Source organism: Thamnophis sirtalis, unplaced genomic scaffold, assembly GCF_051295495.1.
Source record: "Thamnophis sirtalis isolate CommonGarterSnake01/CBP01778 unplaced genomic scaffold, rThaSir2_p1.2 scaffold_13, whole genome shotgun sequence".
Lineage (NCBI taxonomy): Eukaryota > Metazoa > Chordata > Lepidosauria > Squamata > Natricidae > Thamnophis > Thamnophis sirtalis.
In genome coordinates, this window is record NW_028261393.1 from 15,916,797 (window position 1) to 15,938,665 (window position 21,869).

Genomic DNA, 21,869 nt, shown 5'->3' on the forward strand with positions numbered 1-21,869 from the left:
AGGAACATGGGCCAGTCCTGGGGCCTGAGGAAAGTTCAGACAAGGGCTCTGCGTTGGAAGCAGAGAGGGAACTAGACAGCAGTGAGGCAGAGGAACAGCTGGAGCCTGTTCCCAGTGTGTGCATGTGCAGAACTGCCAGAAGACAAGAACAACTAAGAAAGTAGGATCAACTTAGGAATAAAGTCACACACCTTGGAGGTGATTGGCCCTTCCCATAGGAAACAAAAGAGGAGTGAATGGGAAGGGGGCGTTTGCAGGGAACAATTCATTCATTCAGTCGTTTCAAGAGTGGAAAGTTCTGTTTGTGACTATAAGAGGCTCTGTGCCAAGTTTTGCCTTGCCCTGCGCTATGAAACTAGTTATTTGGTCAGCTCTCCAAATGAGATAAGGTTCGTGTTGATACATATTCCTGAGAAAGACTGTTTGCTAAGCCTTGCTGACTGTGAATGAAAGGAATTCACAGTTGTGTAATTAAAAGGGGTTTTGCCAGGACCAAGACTCTGTTTCTTGCTTTTGAAGGAAACCTGGGTCAGAACATTAGGTACCTTTTCTTCCTGGTTAGATTAGTCCACTTCCTTTACCCCATCCCATCCCTCCTGCAGCCAGGATGGAAATGTAAGTCCTAGTGCAGAACAGATTTCTTCTTCAAAGATCTCAGTCTTAGATCTTTTAAGAAGACATCTGTTCTTCACTAGGACTTATTGGATCTAAAGAACTCTGAAAAAGGAATCTTCTGGTTGAAGAGCTGGCCTCCAACTAATGACCTTCAGTTGACTAGAGTGTGGACAGCAGATGGGTGTACAGCAGTATTTTTTAAAAAATTCGGCAACTTTAAGATGTCTGGACTTCAATACCCAGAATTCCCCAGCCAGTTGAGCTGAGGTGGCTGGGGAATTCTGGGAGTTGAAATCCACACCTCTTAAAATGGCTAAATTTGAGAAACACTCCTCTGTCTGTGGAGATTCTCAGTCATCCAGATCAAGGTTGTCCCAAAGTTGCTTTTTTCAAGAGGCAACTGGACTTTCTGGTTTTTCTTTGAAGACATTGCACTTCTCATCCCAGAAGCTTCTTCAGCTCTTGACTGGGTGGTGAGGAATGGAAGGATTTATACTCCTTGCAGACTGCTGGTCATTTGCATTTTATATTGAGTTGTTAAAGCCAGTCTTTAAAGAAAAAACCTGAAAGTCCAGTTGCCTCTTGAAAAAGCACCTTTGGGACTAATCTAACTGGACTTAAGACACAAGAAGTTTCAATACAGAGGAATAGAATAAGCTTCTTCCCATCCTTACTATTTCATCCCTGACAAAAGGACACATACTTGCTTTCACTTGGGAGAAAAACCCCTCTGACAGCATGAATGAAGAAGGTAAAACATACAGTAGGTATCCAGGGATAATATTGCAGGATCCAATCTGGGTCACTCCCCAGGTCTTCCCAGCTTTCAGACTCATGCTGGAGCCCATCCTCAGGAAATGTCTCTCTCTTTCTCACCAGAATGTGTGAATGGCACATTCTGTTAGAGAGAAGGGCTGCCACAGAGAGAAGGGGAGCCAAGCTATTCTCCAAAGTCCCTGAAGGCCAGACAAGGAATAATGGATGGAAACTGACCAAGGAGAGATTCAACCTGGAAATGAGGAGACGTTTTCTGACAGTGAGAACAATTAACCCATGGAACAGAAGTTGCCTTCAGAAGTTGTGGGAGCTTCACTTGAGACTTTCAAGAAGAGACTGGATTGCCATTTGTCAGAAATGGTGTAAGGTCTCCTGCTTGAGAGGGGTGGTGGGTTGGACTAGATGGCCTACAAGATCCCTTCCAACTTTGTTAATCTGTTAAAAAAAAGTTCCTCGAGGGTGGGCTCCGTACGAAAGCTCAGAAGACTAAACCTCTGGTCCCAGAGACCAACCCAGATTGGATCCTGCAAAAACTCCTCTGAATTAACTGGGACTTCATACTGAGGTGACCTAGATAAGTTTGCAACAGGAAGCCTCTCCTTGCCTCAAGTGGCGCCACTGAGCTTTGCCCGTAGCCAAGTTACTAGGCGCATCCCCCCAGTCTTACGCAGGTTTACAAGGAGCTGCGTGGGGGGAAGCGAACTCCGTGCGTCGGAACGCCACCTGGATGCCAACACTGCGCAAGCTTCCCTATTCCTGGCATCCCCCCTCCACCTCCCGCCTTGCCAACAGCCCCGCCCCTCCAAGAGCTACGTCACGCCCTCCCCTCTTCCCCGCCCACCCCCAGCTGCCCCGCGCAGCACCCAGGCTTTGCAAAGTGGCGAAAGGGTCACCCGTGGACGGTGGGCGGCTTCTTCAGGGGTCGCGCCGCGATGCCGGGGAAAATGGAGATGCCGAGGCGGGACGAAGCTCCGCCGGGCAGATCGGAAGCCGTCGTAGTGCAAGGTACGCCCGCGGAGATGGGCTACGCGTGGCAGGGTCCGCGCGTGGAGGAGTTTGGCGCCTCCCGGGCTGGTGCTTGAGAGCTCTGTTGGACTTCAACTCCCATCGTCCTTTGCTGAGACAGGGAAGGATGGGAGTTGAACTTCGGCAGAGTTGCAAAACCGAGGCGGCGCTGGGTATACGTAGAGTAAAATGCGGGCACTTAGAGCGGTGCGCGGGACTTAGGGAGCCTGCAAAGACGCGCGGTTTGCCTCGCCTGCCGCCCTTTGAGCAGCCCCCGGTCGTAACTGCGAACCGAGAGACCGAAGTCCCCAAGATCGGACCGTCAAGGTGTTTTGCATAAGCGTGTAAAGGTCTTAACGATCGTCAAGCCTTGAAGCTATCAACACGCCTGAAGTCAACTCGGAACCGTCCGTTGCTTTTCCAAGCGAGGCGTAGAAGGAACCGAAACTTACAAACTCCCACCAACGCGGAGGAGCCAGCACTTGGCAGCGAGGGGAGCAAAAGCGATTTCCGGGGGGGGGGGTGTTGTTCCCTGTTTTTGTTTTGCTCCGCCAAATGGTAGCTGTGATCGTCAGCCTCTTTTTTTTTAACCTTCCCTGGTTTCCTGGAAAACTCCCTCCTCTCATAAAGAAGGGAACGGGAAAGCCACCCACCCACCAACCCCAATAAATGCACACGCCCTCAAAACGGACGTTGGCGGAGTGTCTAACTTTCAGTTCCTTGTGTTGCCCGTCTTGAAAAGGCAACGGGCAGCTCCCAGTTGACTTCAAGAGTGTTGATAGCTTCAGGGTTCACGATCCTAAGACCTTTACACGATTATGCAAAACATGTTGACCGCCCGATCTTGGTACTTTGACCTCTCCATTGGCAGGCATGATTTTTTTCTGCTCATGCCTGCCAAGCAGAGCTCTCTTGTATGTTCCAGAGAACAAGGATGACTTTGAAAGACCTAGTAGGAGGTGCTAAGTAGGGGGAAAAAATTCTCCTTCCTCTTCCCAAAGAACAGCTTTAGCCCCACTAAAATCCATTCATTCCTTTACAAACTGCATTTTATTATAGGTAAAAGTAAAGGTTCTCCTTGCACATATGTGCAAGTTGTTCCTGACTCTAGGGGGCGGGGCTTATCTCCGTTTCAAAGCCAAAGAGCCAGCGCTGTCCGGAGACATCTCTGTGGTCATGTGGCCGGCATGACTCAATGCTGAAGGTGCACGGAACGCTGTTCCCTTCCCACCAAAGGTGGTCTCTATTTTTCTACTTGCATTTTATACATGCTTTCAAATTGCTAGGTTGGCAGAAGCTGGGACAAGTAATGGGAGCTCACTCTATTATACGGCGCTAGGGATTCAAACCACCAAACTGCCGACCTTTCTGATCGACAAGCTCAGTGTCTTAGCCCCTGAGCCACTGGGTCCCTATTTTATTATACCCATAGCATATTTTGTAATCCTTTGACAAGCAAAGTCAATGGGGAAGTGAGATGTACTTAAGGACCGTGCTGCTAATTTAACTACAGTGATTGGGCTCAATTTTGGTCGTAAGTTGGTCGTAAGTTGTGACATTCAGCTAGTCCTCAACTTACAACCACAACCGAGCCCAACATTTCTGTTGCTAAGTGAGATACTTGTTAAGTGAATTTTGCCCTGTTTTGTCATCTTTCTTGTCACAGCGGTTAAGTGAATCACTGTAGCAAAGTTACCAACACTTGCCGTTAAGTGAATCGGCCTTCCTCATCGACTTTGCTTGTCAAAGGGTTACAAAAGTTGATCTCTTGTACGGGGACTCCCCAAAGTTGATCAATAGGAACCAGTTGCCAAGCATCCAAATTTTGATCATGTGACCATGGGGATGCTGCAGTGGCCGTCCATGGGATAAATAGTCATAAGTCACCTCTTTCAGTGCCATTGTAACTTTGAACGGTCACTAAACAAACTGTCATAAGCCGAGGACTATATGTACTAAGGCAAAGATTTTATACTTTTGTAAGTCTGGGAAATTTATCTTGTTCTGTGCAGGTTGGAGAAGTTACCCCATTTTAGTGGTAGCTCTACCTTGCTCAGCCAAGCCTACAAGACAGGGCTCAACAATACACAATCTCAGGCGTGGGTCCAGACCAGTGGTGGGATTCAAGTGGTGCAACAACTGGTTTGCTTTCTGCACACTGCACGCACAGTCTGTTCCAAAACACCTTTAAGAGTTACCTTCCACTAGCCTTGGTGAGTGAAACAGCTGGGGCACAGCAAACCGCTCGGCCGCTCAGCTGGGATTCAAACTAACGAAATATAGGTAGTTATAGTGCAGGGGTGGGCCCAGGTGAGAGTTGGAGTGAATCGGTTCGCTCTCAGCTGATCATCGGAGCAACCAGTTTGCCCAAACCGGACCGAATAGGCTGAATCCCACTCCTGGTCCAGACATCTACCATAATTTTTGGAGTATAAGATGCTCCGAAGTATAAGACACACCTAACTTTTGGGGCGGAAAACAAGGGAAAAATATCTGCCTCCCAGCAATTTGCCTCCTCGCAACAAACAGCAAACAGTAGAGACAATATACACTGTTTGTAGTGTTACATTTCAGGCTATACTTGTGCAGATGCTGTTAAAATTGATGTGGCTTTCTGGAAGTATACGTTATTCTCTGCTATTTAAAAGAAAATACAATAGCACTGGGCCTCTTCAGAGCAAGCATTTATTTTAAAAAGCTTCTTCATTTTGTTAAGAACAACAATAAAACGGTCTTTAAAAAATAAGTCTAATAATTTGACCATTCTATAGGCCAGCGATGGCGAACCTTTTTTGGCTCGCATGCCCAAAGCGGGAGGAGCGCAGGGGGGGGCATGCGTAGGTGTGCTACACCCATAATGCAATGCGCATGACAGGTGCTCTCCCCCCCATTTTGTGCATGCTTTTTTCACCCTCCCCAGGCTCCAGAGGCTTTATAGGAGCTTGGGGAGGGCGAAAACAGCCTCCCTGCCCCCCCCCGGAGGCCCTTTGGAGGCTTCAGGAGCTTCCCTGAAGCCTCTGGAGTGCAAAAACCAGCCCTTTGGGCAAACCGGAAGTTCGGGAATGTTTTTAGTCCTCTGGAGCCTTCAGGGACCTTCAGGAAGCTTTCCTGAAGGCTCCGGAGAGCTTAAACCGGATCTACGAGCAAACCGGAAATCTGTTCTTCAGGTTTGCCCATAGGGCTGGTTTTTTGCACTCCAGAGGCTTCAGGGAAGCTCCTGAAGCCTCCGGGGGCAGGCGGGGGAGGCTGTTTTCACCCTCCCCAGGCTCCTACAAAGCCTCTGGGGAGGGAGAAAAATGGCCTAAAAAAAAGGCTAAAGCCAGCTGGCCAGTGCGCACATGCACTCTGGCCAGCTGACAGGGCAACGCCTTGCATGCCCTGACAAATGGCTTCACGTGCCACTTGCGTGCCATAGGTTCGCTTATAGGCATTTATTGTTATTGACTTATCTCCTTGCAGCAAACAGCCTGATTAGCACAAGAAAAAAAAAAATCCGCCTCTGCCTCCCAGCAATTTGCCTGGAGCAAACAGCAAGTTTCACTTTCAATTTCAGCGGGCCTCGGGATCATCAGCTGTTTTAGGCTGCAGGGATTGCTATAGCCTGTTGTAGCCTCCGCAAGCCCCATTTTCCCTGTTTGCTACAGGGAGGTAAATTGCTGGGAGGCAGGGGCCAAAGAGTGGGGGCCGGTGGATGGGTGGGACTACGTTCAGTGTATATGATGCACCCAAATTTTCACCCTCTTTTAGGGGTGGGGAAGGTGCATCTTATACTCTGAAAAATATGGTAATCTTTTTTTTAAGTGGCTCTGAGATCCCCCTCTCTCAGTCTCCAGGAAAAACTGAATAACACTGCCAAATATACTCATAAAATCAAAACTTTGCAAGAGAAGCTCTCAGTGGATTAAGGAGAATGAAGAGAGCTGCAAAGAGCTCACCCCCAACCCCCCCCCCCCTGGTTAACGTGATACTTAACCAGAAAAATAAGATTTATCCTTGCTGGTCCAAACCGTGATTTTTATTGCATACTAGCTGATAACTTGGCATAGCCTGGGTAATTGTATTTATTCCAACCCTGTATTATAGGGAATGCCCTTGTGGAGTACTGAGAAGCCATTATCATGGTAACTCCACTGTGCTGGACAGTAGAAGCCATTTTAAGGCACAACAGGCTGTATCTAAACAGAATTTGCATCCAAAATGCACCCTATCACTGTCTAAGCTACTGTGACGTTATAGATATAATTCAGTCCTTTTCATTTCAGAGGACCAGGCATTCTGGAGTTATGCTGGAACATTCTGTACACACATGGATGCATGCACACACACCCCGAATGGTTTTAGGGGTGTCTTACCCCCACAGTATTTTTTTCCAGAGAGTAAGGCATCTGTGTACCAGGGTGTAGGTCAGCAGGTCACCACTTATAACCATCCAAGCTGGCTTCCAGCAAGCCATGTCAATGGGGAAAGCTGGATTCATTTAAAGACTTCATGGTTCACTTAACAACCATGGGAAAACGGGTCATAAGATTGGATGTGACCTACTTAACTGTAGGAGATGGCCAAGCTGAGCCCAAGGGAGGGGTCGAATGCACCATCAGTCCTGAGTCCCTTTGTGCCCACAAGAGATCTTCAGTCCAGTCCACCACAAATTCCTTCTACTCTTATCTCCCACTAATGTCCCTTGCCTATTAGTAGTTCAGATTCTTGTAGAGCAGCATCCCCCAACCTTTTGGGCACTGGGGATGTGTTCTACGGAGAGAGGTTTTTCGATGGGCCAGTGAGGACATGGTTTCATGTGCTGCCTGCATCCCATGGATGGAGTGTCATTTGTTTCCGCAGCCCAGTTTCTGCCGGTCCATGGACCAGGAGTTGGGGACCCCAGTTGCAGAGAGCTTAAGCTTGCAATAAATCTGTACACTCATATGAACTGCCTGAATCTCTTGATTTCCCTGGCGGGTGGCATTAACAACTGCCTCACTTAACAGCAGAAATCCCGAGTTCAGTTGTGATCCTAAGCCAGGGACTGAGAACCTGTATAAATATGGTGACATAAATAAAAATAAAATGCCATTACTTCTGGCCTTAAGTGCACGCAGGTATGCCTGGGAGAAGTGAAGATGCTGACTCTGGAAAAGGCTGTCTCACCCCTGGACTTTGGAAGCCAAATTGAGTTATTTGCTCTCCTCCTCCTCCTCCCCGCCCCATCTGAAAGGTTAGAGATTGACCCTCAGAGAGTACAGCCTGCGTTTTGCAGCCACTGAATCTTGGACAGGGCTGTTCCTGCCTCTGCATTCCCTCTGCAGTTGGCAGTCCCCTGCTTAGGAATGAGAGCTGGGTGTACAATATGGTGTGTGTGAACGTCTGTGGTTTGCTGATTTCCCAGCTGTTCTTCCTGACCCCGAGTCATCTCTGTTTACATTCTGAGCATGTGCCAAGAGCCAATGCTCTGGAATGATACCCTAGCTGCTCCCCATGTGCCGATTGGGATGGGGGCACACGGTGCTTTCCATGGCAACGGATACTGTTGCTAGGAGACGGAGGAATAAAAGACTTGGAGGGATGCCTGGCAGCCTTCCTCCCCCCCCCTCCTCCTTGTCTTCTGCTGTCTCCCCATTTGGAACAAGATGATTCCTGAAACATGGCAAGCACAGTTATGACCACGAGACAGGAGAACCAGGACATGGAGGAGTTGGGGACAATGGGAGGCTGGGCATTTGGGGGGGGGCATTTCTTGGCTGTGTGAGGGACCAACTGTTTTATGCGGAGTTTATTTGAAGCAATGGCACACGCTCATCAATTGGAGGGGATGGTATCTTGGTTGTGGTTTTAATCTAAAGGAAGATGCTAGGCATGGATATGGCCATAATGGGCTCTAAAAATAAGAATCTTGCTGGATCAGATCAGAAGAGAGTGAGAACAGTCCATTGGTGGGATTCAAATAATTTAACAACCAGTTCTCTGCCCTAATGACCAGCTGGGTAGGTGTGGCCCGGTGGTCATGTGTCTGGGTGGGCATGGCCAACTCAATATCACTCAGGTCAATGGGTATTGCGCCTTAGCTGTGACAATGTAATAAGGGTTAACCGGAGAGGCAGTTTCTGTAATCAGGGCAATAAAGATTAGGCTAGAAACAATGCCAGAATGTTTCCTTCCTGCCTTCCTTACAGTATTAGCCCTGTGAAGTGGAAAAAAAACACAAAATGAGATTTCTTCCAACAACCGGTTCTCCGAACTGCTTAGAAAGTTAACAACCGGTTCTCCCGGATAGGTGTGAACCGGCTGAATCCCACCACTGGGACAGTCCCTCCCTAATAGTTCCCCCGATATTTGGTAGATGCAGAAGGTGGAGTGTTTAGTCTGGCAAGATTCTTTCCATAGGTGAGAAACAACAAGGGGCTTCGCCTGGAAGAATCGCCACCTTTCATTCATGGTTTGGAGGCCTGGTGGATTTTTAAATCAAGTAAATTATGAGTTTCCAAACATATTACTCTTATCATTTCCCTGTCCATGTCGATCAGTCTTGTGCCAGTTTTCCCAGGAGGTGGTGTCGATATCCAGGGACTCAAAGGAGGCTTTCAACGTGTCTTTGCTTCGTTTTCTTTGTCCCCCGTGCGATGGCTTTCCTTGAGACAGCTCACCATACAGGAGCAGTTTGGGGCTGCGATGGTCTGGCATCCTTGCAACATGGCCTGCCCAGCGTCTCCGGGCTTTCATCAGCAGGGTGTGAACGGATGGCAGGGCTGCTCTGGAGAAGACTTCTGTGCCTGGCGCTTTGTCCTGCCACCGGATCCTCAGAGGTCTGCAGAGGCAGGTCCTGTGGTCGGTAGGCAATTGAATCCTTGACTTACGACCCCAATGGAGCCTCGCATTTCTGTTGCCAAGCAAGACACTTGTTCAGTGAGTTTTGCCCCGTTTTATGACCTTTCTTGCTCCAGGAGTTGAGTGAATCGCTGCAGTTGTTAAGTTAGTCACGCGGCTGTTAAGTGAATCTGGCTTCCGCATTGACTTTGCTTGTCAAGTCGCAAGAGGTGATTACATGTCCCTGGGACAGTCTGTGATCGTCATAAACATGAGTCAGTTGGCAAGAGTCTGAATTTTGATCACGTGATCATGGGGAATGCTTCAATGCCTCATAAGTGTGAAAAACAGTCATAAGTCACTTTTTTCAAAGTCATTCTAACTTAGAATGGTAACTAAATGTAAGGGTTATTAAGTCGAGGATTACTTCAATGCAATTTGTTTTAGGCAGTTACAGAATAACAGATTTGGAAGGGACCTTGGAGGTCTTCTAGTCCAATCCCCTACTCAGGCAAGAAACCCTATACTGACAAATCCAATTTAATTGAGGGCTGCATCAGGGTTGTGTTGACCTCAGGGAGTCGGGGTGGACGTGGCCAGGGTGGGCATGGCCAGCTTGAAGTCACTCGTGTCACAGGTGCCTGTGGTGGCCCAAGTGCTCTGGCAGCCAAAATGGGCGCCCGAGCTCCCTTTTTGGCTGCAATGGCCTCCTGCAACTCTCTACCAGCAAAAATGGAGCTTGGGAAAGCTGCACCAGCCCTCCCAAGTTCCGTTTTTAACTGGCAGAGGCACCGTGGGCCAGTCCTTTGCTGTATCCAGGGCGGCCCTGCAGGCCAGATCTAAGCACCCCGTGGGCCGGATCTGGCCCCTGGGCTTTGAGTTTGACACCCCTGCCCTATACCATTTCAGACAAATGATTGTCCAATCTCTTTCTAAAAAGGGTGAGTATTGCAGCACCCATAACTTCCGGAGGCAAGTCGTTCCACTGATTAGTTGATCTAGCTGTCAGCAGACAATAACACGTACTACTTTCTATTCGTGGTGTGTTATTGTCTGCTAGGCATTTAATATTTGTATGGGAAATGTAGTCCCTGCGCATGCAGTGAAATAGGCAATTTATCAAGTCCTTCGCAGATGAGCATCCTTGGTTGATTCTGTTCAGCCTGGCGGTCTTCCATTTTGTAAAACTCGTTCCTAGTTTATTCCTGTTTACTTGTAGTTTACTCCTTTCAGTGCAGTGTTGGAAGGAACTTCACCGAGAATTGGGGGTAATGCCGTTAGCGGTAATAGCAATGAATTTCAATTTCATCTGAGCCAAGAAATCACAATATTTCCTGAGTGATTTGGACTCTTAAAGCGGGTTTAATGTTGGGTTAATAAACCAAGACCATTCCTTGGATATAATGTCCTGGCTTGAATGCATTGGAATATGAAAGTTAATAGAAAATTTCCTAGTTCATATGAAAGAAAAAAACCCCAAAAGCTGCAAGCATGAGCAGAGGCTCACTCCTAGTTTATGAATGGAGCTTCACTTTTTAATCTTTCAGAGGAGTGGACATCTTGAAATATAAGTTTTATTAGAAGGAATTGTTTTTTTGATTCTACAATGTAATTGGCGAGCAGCTACTCTCTGGAATGCATAATGCGACAATGTTTTTGTGCAGGAGAGTACAAATTGTTGGCTGTAAGCAACGGTGGGATTGAAAAATGTTGGCAACAGGTTCTCTGCCCAGTTGCTGAGTGGGCGTGGGCATGGTGGGTGTGACTGACGTGGCCTCCTGCACCTGGGGGAGGGCATTTTCACCCTCCCCATGTTCCAGAGGCTTTCCCTGAGCCTCCAGGAGGGCGAAAACAGCTCCCTTGGGCTCCGGAGGCCAGAAACAGGCTCATTTTTGGACTTCCAGTACTTCTGATAGGCCTGTTTTTCTCCCTCCCAGAGCCTCTGTGCAGGCCCTGCACTTACCTGGCATGGTGAACAGGATGTGTGGAGACTCCTGGGAGGGGCGGAATAGAAGGGGCATGGCCAGCCAGTCCTTACAACAACCGATTCGGCGAACCGGATGCAAAATTCACATCCGGTTCTCCCGGACCAGTGCGAACCGGCTGAATCCCACTCCTGACTATAAGCCAAGACTTAAATGTTTTTTGGGGGGATAAAAAGTCTGCAGTCAACTGTAGTTGGTGAAAATTTTGACCTTTGGGGTTTTTGAAACACCCACGCTTATTTCAGGTTTTACATTACAGATGGTCCTCAGATAATGGCCCCATTTTGAGCAACTGAGCCTGCAACCATTCTGAATAAGTGGCTCTTACAACCAGTCCTCAGAATTCTGGCCATCGCAGCCCCCATGGTCATGTGATCGCCATCCAGGTGCTCAGTAACTGACCATTGCCATGTCACATGATCACCATTTGTGACCTTCCCTGCTGGCCTCCGACAAGCAAAGTCAAGGAGTCGTGACCGTGTGAGATCCTCGCTTAGTGACTCCTGGTGATTTGCTGAACAATGGTAACCAAGGGCTCAAGTTCTCTCACCTTGGGGGGAAATGATTGAGAAATAGCATGCAAAGATTTGAAGAGTTCAGTTTTCTCTCTGAGCTATTTGGAGAATAAGGTTTCTCCTGCTCATTTTCTAATTTTGAACACCAGTGTTGGTTTAAGAAAAAAAAAAAACAATGGAAGGAAATTGGCATCTCTCAAGGTAAATTTGTTCCCTTCTGCCTCCTTCTCCCTCCTCCCTTCTTCCTCCCTGTCCCATGATGCATTGTACCTCGGCAAGCTGATGCCATATAAAAAAAAACAGGTTGTTATGCTGCCCATTCTTTTGATGGCAGAAGGGTGGGAAGAACCTGGCACCATTTGGAGAGGAAAAACCCCAGCCTGCTGACAGTAGCCTCCTGGGCATGTATTGTCTGACCTACTCCAACCCCTTCCTGGTATCCCTGAGCCTCCTGCAGTCAGAGGGCACAAGGCGGGCATCCAAAAAAACTCGAGCGGGTCCTAATACCGAAGGGAACCAAGAACCGCCTACCCAAGGGGGTAAGCTTTTATTCGGGCTCTGTTCTTTCTCCTCTTCTTCCCTCTTCTCCCTTATTCATCCTTTTTTTTGGGGGGGGGGAGAAAAGTAAAAGTATAGTAGTGTCTATAAACGTTTATATTGTTCAACATTTTCTCTCTCGTTTTTGGCTTTCCAACAAGCAGCAAAGGGAAAAGGCGAAAGAGAGAGAGAGAGAGAGAGAGGAACACGGCGGTTGGGATGAAGGTTGGCAGGGAAGCCGTGAGACAGAGGGAGAGAGGGAGGGAAGCGAATAAAACTGGCACAGGCTGGAGGTTTGCCAAGGCTGCTTGGCAGAGATGCCATAGAAAGCTGGGCGAACACGCACATGGTAATGTATATTTCGGAAGAGAAATGCTGAAAAGCGGGGAGGGGGGACGGATGTTTAGGGGAACAAAATGAATCGCAGATCCTTGATCTGGGCACCTGTTTGTTTTTTATTTTAATATGGCAAATTGCTTCCATCTTTTCCTTGGATTCACCCCCCCCCCACTTCTCCTTTTCTTGCGGTTATTGGATGTTCATTATGTTAGCACATGGATATCCAATGCAGAGAGTTGCATTGAGGGAGCGCAGCAGTTCCTGTGCTGATTGATTTGAATCTGGGCCAAGGAAATAATGTGGACTGCTATCTTGCCTGGAAGAAGGGGGGGAAGGAGGGAGAGGGGTAGCAGGAATTGGCTGCCAGCTGCCAAGCTGCCTCGCCACCTTGGCAGGGAATCGCCGACTGGATCCATACGGGCCTCCGGTGGCGCCTTTGGACTTCTCTTGAATATTGGTTTAGGGGGGGTCCTGGATTCCCCATGTGACTTTTTCACAGGGACCCTTTCACCCACCGAGGCAGGTAGACCAGAACAGGTAAGGAAAACCTCCAGGCCAGCTGTGCCTCCTTTGTCTGGTTTAGTTTTTTTAAAAGGATGCCAAAGCTGGAAACTTTTGCATCTGAAGCCCATGAGAATGGGGCTGGCACGGGATGTCGGGTGGGCATGGGTGTTTTTCGGGGTAGGTTAGCCTCGGTTTGGGGGAAAAATAGTCAAGAGTCGATGCCTGCTTTGTTGTGTCTCCTTTCTCAAACCGGCGTATGGCATGTTGGATGTAGCCGTGCGTCTTTCTATCCTCTTGAGATGGCTCTTTGGCCCACCGTAGGGATGCCTCTACCTTGCAGACATCCTTCGGCACCTGGTCTTCGGTCCTGGCATCCAGAGGCTTTCAGGAGGTGAGGCAGAACTGAAGCAATTGCTGGTTCAGGATTGCCAGCTTTTCTAACTGCCTTTGGTGGGTGTGGCGCGGAAGACGGGTTATAGCTGGCAAGGAGCTCCTGCATGAAGGAAGCTTGGAGAGAATGCTCTAAGATGGACCTGGGGGAAAGAAAGAATTCCTGCTAGGATTTTTGCCGCGCTGCTCACTTCGAAGCCTCTTCCACCGAGCTGCTGGTGTGCTCAGCTGCCTTTGTAGGTGTGAGACATCCAGGGAGACAAAGAAATTACAGTCTCGCTGAACTTAAATAAGGATTGGAAGAAAATGAGCCAGGCTTATGCTTGGGTGATGCTTTCTTTCCTGGGGTGCCCCCAGTCAATGTCTCTGATGTTTTGGTCATAGTAGAATATTCTACTATATTGTGTGTGTGTGTGTGTTTGTGTGTGTACTAGTCGAAAGTCACTTTTTTCAATGCTATTGTGATTTTGAACAGTCTCTAAACCAGGGGTGTCAAACTCAAGACCTGGGAGCCAGATCTGGCCCACGAGGTGCTTAGATCTATCCCACAGAACCACCCTGGAAACAGTGAAGGTGCCTCCGCCGGTGAAAATAGAGCTCCATTTTTGCTGGAAGAGGTTTGCAAGAGGCCATTGCAGCTGGAAACGGTGGAGCACATATTCAATGGTAGAGCACTCGAGCCACCACAAGCACCCCTGACATGAGTAACCTCAAGCTGGCCACGCCCACCCTGGCCACACAAACCAGGGCCCCTGATGCGGCCCTCAATGAAATCGAGTTTGACACCCCTGCTCTAAATGAATAATTGTAAGACAAGAATATATATATTCAAATATATCTGAAAATTAATTCATTAGGTGAAGTGAAGGTTTTTTGCTTTAAAAAAAAATCAGAATAGAAATGAGAAAATGTTTCAGGATGCAGGAAGCAACATTTGACAGTGTAGCCGGCACACTCCATTTTGAAGTTGTCTTGTTTTTGGGGAAACACGGTATTCTCACAGAGTTCTTTTGAGCAAGGTTTATTGAGGAGAAAATTGTGGCGTTAAAATAATTTAATTGTTTTCCTTCTAGAACCAATTTTATGCCCAAGTAGGTTAGCTGGTAGACTTGATTGATCTTTCTTTTTTTTAAAAAAAGTTTTTTATTTCTTATAAAAATATCAAATCGATGCGTGAACAGTGTGGTACATGGGCGCCTGTTGTGGCCCGGCAGGAGCCGTTGGCCACCAGGTGGCGGCAGAGCATTGGATCAGAGGGAGTGCTCAGGGAAACACTTGGGAGTTGTTGCAGGATGCACCCTGTCGAAGGGTTACTCGACACTTACAGGAGATGATTGCGAGCAGCTGTTGCTCATTGGGATCCTCTCCTGAGTATAAAGAGACTGCTGGTGCCACGCCCTGGTGGCAGAAGTCAACGTTCCATTCCCCTTCTAGTGATTGTTCTTGTTCGCGTTCACAAACCAAGAGAAGCCAACTTGGATAAGTGGTTTGAGATAAGAGAAGCCGGGTTTGCATTTTGGTGTGAGTTATAGGACTTTCTGCCAGAGTTAATTATCTTTGTTTATTTGGGCTTGCAGCCAACAAGAGCTTGGACTGATGAAAAGAAACCTTTTTAGTTACGTGGCTTTTGGCTTTCATTCCTGGATGGAGAAGGGGTGTGTGTGTCAGAACAGGCTCCCTACATCCCATTGCAAACAAAACTGATCAGATTAAACATTACTGTTACATTCAATCAACATGAAATTCCCATAACAATAGACATCTATATTAGTTTACAATCTATCATTAATCAATTATCCCACCTATTTCTCATCATTACTTTCCTTTTATCAAAATGAAAATGTAACACATTAATATCCTCTTTATTTCTACCTCTTACTCTAGCTTTTAATCATATCGTCCTACTTTTAAAAAAAAACTTTTTTCTTTCTTTCCTGTCTAACTTCTAGTCATGTCACCTGCCTACAAAGAGAAAGAGAGAAAAAGAATAAAGAGGTAGAGATAGAAAAATACAATTCAAAACAGCAACCGAGAACAGGAACCATCCATCCATAGTCTCTTGCCTGGTTTATACTTTAATTGCTGTACTTTAAATAGAGAGGAGAAGAAGGAAAAGCAAGTCAAAACAACAATAAAAAGGGCTCATCTACCCATTGTCTCTTGCCCACTTCAATACTTCAATTGCTATGCTTTTTTTTTTTACTTGTCTCCCCCATTCCTCTCATCTATATCTATTTCTTGGATGTCCCATCTAAGCATTCCACCTCTATCCTCTCCCACTGCCTATTTTCTAAAATTATTACTGAGGCCCCTGACTCCATTTCAAACATATCTTCCCACTCTCTTGGTATGTTTTCCCTCTGGTTTAATTCATCAATGATTGATCTTTCTATCTGTCATTCTCTGACCCCAGGTGGCAGAGGAATTCTGGGAGCTGAAGTCCACCCATCTTAAAATGGCTGAAGGTTGAGAAACACTGCACTGGGGCAATGTGAAGTTTGATTTGGAGTTTCAGTTTCAACAATACAAGAAAATACAGGAATAAAATACATATCTGGTAAATACAGATCAGAGGTGGGTTCCTACCAGTTTGCACCAGTTCAGTAGAACCGGTTCGTCAAATCTACCGAACCGGTTAGAAGAGGTTCCACCAGTGGACCCGGAAAGCAGGCCACACCTACAGACGAGGTTCCAAAAATTTTTGAAACCCACCACTGACACACACACACACACACACACACACACAGAGAGAGAGAGAGAGAGAGAGAGACTCACACAGAGAAAGAAAGAGAAAGAAAGGAAGAAAGAAAAAAAGAAAAAAGAAAGAAAAAGTGAGAGAGATGAAAGAAAAAAAGGAAAAAGGGACAGAAAGACAAAAGAAAGGAGAGGGGGGGACACATGGCTGGCAAGCCACTCCCACCAGGTCACATGGCCAGCAAGCCACTCCCACAAAAGAGGCCACACCCACAGAGTAGGTTCGAAAATTTTTTGAAACCCACCACTGATACAGATGGATATTCTTGCACCTTTTGATACAAAATCACTTTTACTATTGCAATCAATAGATCCTCTCACACGCTGATAATGCAGTGTTTGTGTGAGGCACAGACAGACAGATAGATGCATGGATAATCTATATTGCACTACTTAAACAGTTTAGTTAGAGGGCTCTCCAGATGTTGGATGGGATGCTGTAAGAGAATGAGGAAATAACCTTGGTGAAAAAATGAGTGAGCTGTCAAGAAGAAGAAGAAGGAGAATTCAGGCTTGGGAAACGTAAACAGACATTCGTAGTGACCCAACCTTGACTTTAAAGGGGGCAGTCTTTCAAGAATGATGTCAACTCTCTTAACTAGGCCAAATCAGGAAACAGATACCATAAGAATTCCAGGAATGCTAATTTATTGAGGCGACTGCTTTGTTTTTGATGCTTTCCTATCTGTGTGGACTTCTGGTGACTGTCTGGGCAGGTCCCCGTGGTTTACTGTATATACTCGAGTATAAGCCTAGTTTTTCAGCCCACTTTTTGGGCTGAAAAAAGCCGCCTCGGCTTATACTCGAGTCAGTGAAAAATTTGCCCGAAATGGAGGAGAAAAAGGGGCGGGGCCATGCCGCTGGGTGACACTCGTGAATGGCCCAGTGCCCCTGTGAGTTTCCCCTCCCTCTGTGTCAGTTTGCCGCGCAGCGCGCACCGCACCATCCCCCCTCCTCACGTTCTAATGTAATGCAGGGCTGTCTTACGATTCCCCTTCCTCCCCCTCCTGCCGCTCTGCAACGATGTCCCACCTCCTCCTTGTTATGGCAAGCAGCCACATAGCGATGTCCCACCTCCTCTGGTACAGTGATCCAATGATAGGAATCACTGTGCCGTGTGTCATAGGAGGCGGGACATCGCTCGCTCCCGCGGCTGCACGGGACATCATCATCACAGCGGGACATCAGCATCATGAGGTGAGTGAAGTATTTCATTGAATACACCGCTAGTTTACTGTTTTTCTTTGAAATAAATATTCAAAAACATTATTGGTATCTATTTTTATTTTTGAAATTTACCGGTAGCTGCTGCATTTCCCACCCTAGGCTTATACTCGAGTCAATAACTTTTCCAGTTTTTTGTGGTAAAATTAGGTGCCTCGGCTTATATTCGGGTCGGCCTATACTCGAGTATATACGGTACTTGGTTGCTATCATTAAGTGAGGACCTCACATGATTACAACTTGTGACTTCCTGCCCGCTTCCCCATTGACTTTGCTTGTTGGAAACGGGCAATCAAGATCATGTCATGTGACTATGGGATGCTGCAAGTGTCAGAAGGATGAGCTGGTTGCTAGGCACCCAAATCGCAGTCACAAGACTGCAGGGACCTTGTAAAGGATGCAGTTTGGAGGATGGGCGTACGCTTCTTGTTCAATGCCGTTTCTACCGTCACTGAATGAATGGTCATTAACTGAGAGTACCTCTGATGACTTTTCTTCCCTCCCCCTTTTTTTTTGCAGCTGTCCATGCCGTCAATAACAATCCCACATATCCCCCATTTCCCGAAGGAATGCAAATGGCAATATTTGGTAAGTGATGATTTGCGCATGACCAGATTTGATTACACCCCTTCCCCCACCACTTGGGGCTCTAATCCTAGGTTCTAATTTTTTTTATAGTTTAACATTTTTATTGAGTTATAAAATATTATAAGATACAAAATACAAAAGTAAATAGGAAAGCAGTGGGGAGGAAGAAGGGGAAGAGAAGTGAGGAAGGATAAGGGGGGGGGGAGAAGCATTGACTGCCCACTCACTCTGTTGTAGTAAAATGAGGCATTAACATCAAATCACTTCTTTTTTTCATAATAATATGAACAAGCCATTTCTATAAAGATTTATCAATCTACTCGTTAAAACCCTAAATCAATGTTTCTCAACCTTGGCGACTTTAAGTCCTATGGACTTCAACTCCCAGAATCCCCCAGCCAGCATAACATAGCTGAAGAGCCGAGGTGGTGCAGTGGTTAAATGCAGCACTGCAGTTCAGCAGTTTGGCTGTTCAAATCCCACCAGGCTCAAGGTTGACTCAGCCTTCCATCCTTCCGAGGTGGGTAAAATGAGGACCCAGATTGTTGTTGGGGGCGATATGCTGACTCTGTAAACCGCTTAGAGAGGGCTGAAAGCCCTATGAAGCGGTATATAAGCCTAACTATTGCTAACTATTGCTGATAGCTGGCTGGGGGATTCTGGGAGTTGAAGTCCACAGGACTTAAAGTCGCCAAGGTTGAGAAATACTGCCCTAAATCAAAGTTTCATTTTTTTCCACTTCAAACACGAAGTCCAGAAGTGGAAAAGTTGAACTTTTGGGTTCTGGCACACATGCGCACCTAACAATCAGCTGGCCATAATCTATGCACAGGCTGGTTTTTACCACTGCCACATGCACAAAGGACAGTTGATAGTTGTGCACTCATGCGCACCAGAAACCCAGAAGACAAACAGGCAAGGCCGCGTGTGCCGGGCGACATATTTCATGTACCCCTTTGGGCACACGTGGCATTGGTATATCATGGATATGCAGTAACACAGTTCCAATTTTTTTTTGTCCAGTTCTTTTTCCATTAGGCCCAAAAGGGGAAAAAATGGTTTCATTTTTATCTCCATTTTCAAAATAGTCTGTATTAAAATATAAATCATACTCAAAAAATTTTTTTTGCTTTATCAGAAGTGCACCATAGATTTTTTTTAAAAATCCCTTCTTTACTTTTACACTTCCAACATTCATTTGACACACCTTTATACATCTTAGATTACTTATCTGGTATTAAATACCAACGATACATCATCGTATAGAAATGTCCTTTTAGGTTATAATTTAATGCAAATTTTAAACCCTTCGTCTGCCTCTTTTCCCATAGTTCAAGCATCACATTGTATCCAAAATTCTTTGCCCACTGAATCGTACAATGTTTTTACATGCTCATTTTCCAAATTCAATCTCAATAACCTGGCTTCTAATTTTAAAAGAGAAGTAACATTTCTGGAACCAGTAACAGAGAAATAATGTAATTGATGCTTTGCTGTTACTTGTACGGCTGGCTGGCTAGCTGGCTGGGGAATTCTGGGAGTTGAAGCCCACAAGTTTTAAAGTTGCTGAGGTTAGACACCTCTGAACATAGAATGTCTTCACGATTCACTTATTAAGATGGTTTTTCTTTTTCTTTGCTTCCTTCCCAGGCATGGGATGTTTCTGGGGAGCAGAAAGAATGTTTTGGAAACTATCGGGGGTCTTCTCCACACAGGTGGGATTCTCAGGAGGCTTCACCCCCAATCCTACCTACAAAGAAGTCTGCAGCGGTAAGTCTTCTTGAGCAGAATTCTGGGTGGAATCTCTTTTCTCCGTGAAAAAGATCGAAGGGGCTTGTACATACGAGACTCACGGTCTTTACTTTCTCCCCAACTGAAACAAAGACAATAAGTTGACACTCACTTGCCTTGATTTTCTGGTTGTCATCTTTATGCTGGTGTGGTTGTGTGACGCTGCATGCTTCACCCAGTCAGTTTCAAACCAGGCTTGTGCAGAACCTTGGATTCAGTTGCAAAAAAAATATGCTGCTGAGCTTGTAGGAGGGCATCACCTACTACCCAGGTTGTTGGGGGGCAATATGCTGACTCTGTAAACTGCTTAGAGACAGCAGTAAAGCACTGTGAAGTGCTTTATAAGTCTAAAAAGAGCCGAGGTGGCGCAATGGTTAAATGCAGCACTGCAGGCTACTTCAGCTGACTGCAGTTCTGCAGTTCGGCTGTTCAAATCTCATCGGCTCAGGGTTGACTCAGCCTTCCATCCTTCCGAGGTGGGTAAAATAAGGACCCGGATTGTTGGGGGCAATATGCTGACTCTGTAAACCGCTTAGAGAGGGCTGAAAACCCTATGAAGCGGTATATAAGTCTAACTGCTATTGCTACTGCTATGTGCTATTGCTACTTCTTAAAGCAGCTGCATCGTTTGATTACCTCATATTGAGTTCATCCACACAACACTAACCATTCTTAGTGTGTTATGCTAAGCATGGTTAGTTTTAATTCTGGTCGGGTTTTATGTTTGTATATAGTTTAACCTTCGGTACTATAGGTTCATTCAACATTTAAGGTCAGATCTTTATTCTGGGGAATTCCAGAATGATCTGGAAAATGCTAGAATGTTCCCTTCCCCTTTGGACCATAATGGACGGTGCAGTTCCTGTTTTGTACCTCCTTAGAGGCAGCGTTGCCTTTTATGAACCTCAGAGAGGAACACTTGTGTCTTCTCTGGCCTTCCCCAGACAAATGCGTCTATTGGCAAAGTTAATCCTCCCTCCCCAATCTGGATCCCGCAGAAATCGGAGCAAACAGTTTTGCAGCTTAACTGCAAAAGCATTTTAAATGTGGGTGTGGAAGATTATCTGTCTGAAAGAAACGTTCTCCACATCTGTCATCTACATTCTGGGTATTAAGACAATATTAAGGAAGGCGGGGGGGGGGAGAACAATCTCTTTGTTTGCTGACACACAAATACACACACACACACACACACACACGTCTCTCCAAAACAATCTGTCAAATCTGCAAATTGCATTTATATCTCCCAATCTTTGTCTCATTTTGAGATAAATCAGGGATACAACTGATTGGGGTGCTGGAAGTAACAGAGCAGGGAGCCAGATATTTTCACACTCAATCTTATAAACCAGGTGTCCCCAAGCAGTGGTAGTATTCAGCCGGTTAGCACTGGTTCAGGCAAACCGGTTGTTAAATTACCTCTTCCCCAGGGGTGGGTTGCTAATCCCGTTCCAACCGGTTCGGTTGGAACAGGGCCAGCGGCGTCCTCATGCACGCGCGCAGTTCACGCATGCGTCTTAGTGCCTGCGCGATGCTCCAGCTGCTCGCGGAGACTCGCGCAGGCGCTGTATGTGCCATCCAGCTGCTCAGGGAGAATCGCGCAGGCGCTGTATGTGCCATGCGCCTGCATGGAAGCGCAGAAGCCTTCAAAGACCGGTAAGGAGTGCGGGCGGGCGGGTGGGACCTTTGCTGTTCCCGGAAGTTACTTACTTCCAGGTTCGCCAACCAACCGGTTTGCGGGGACCGCCGCGAACCGGTTGAAACCCACCCCTGCTCTTCCCACCCCTCTATCAAAGTAGATTTTCATTCTTTTAGCGAGTTGTTAAGTTCACCTTGAGATGACCTCCAGGTGATGTTAATCACCCTCTAAAAGGTGCAAATGACCAGCTGTCTGCAAGGAATATAAATCCTTCCATTCCCCACCATCCAGTGTAGAACTGAAGAAGCTTCTCGGATGAGAAGCAAAATGTCTTCAAATAAAAACCCAGAAAGTCCAGTTGCCTCTTGAAAAAGCAATCGGTATGTCTCCTATCTTGGTTGGCATCAC

The 21,869-nt window shown here is 46.7% G+C and overlaps 1 protein-coding gene across 2 annotated transcripts in view; it reads left to right on the forward strand.

The window, feature by feature from the left end:
- The first annotated feature begins 2,240 nt into the window (after positions 1-2,240).
- LOC106555889 (mitochondrial peptide methionine sulfoxide reductase) overlaps positions 2,241-21,869 on the forward strand; it is a 59,263-nt gene continuing 39,634 nt past the window's right edge. Inside the window, exons 1-3 of one of the 2 annotated variants that reach the window (XM_087727004.1) lie at positions 2,241-2,397; positions 17,963-18,031; positions 19,682-19,801. In XM_087727004.1, the coding sequence (XP_087583130.1) occupies positions 2,325-2,397; positions 17,963-18,031; positions 19,682-19,801 (262 nt within the window). In that variant the 5' untranslated portion in view covers positions 2,241-2,324. Of the gene's footprint in view, positions 2,398-14,100; positions 16,023-17,962; positions 18,032-19,681; positions 19,802-21,869 lie in introns of those variants that run through there. The other variant, XM_087727005.1, reaches the window with a different exon arrangement.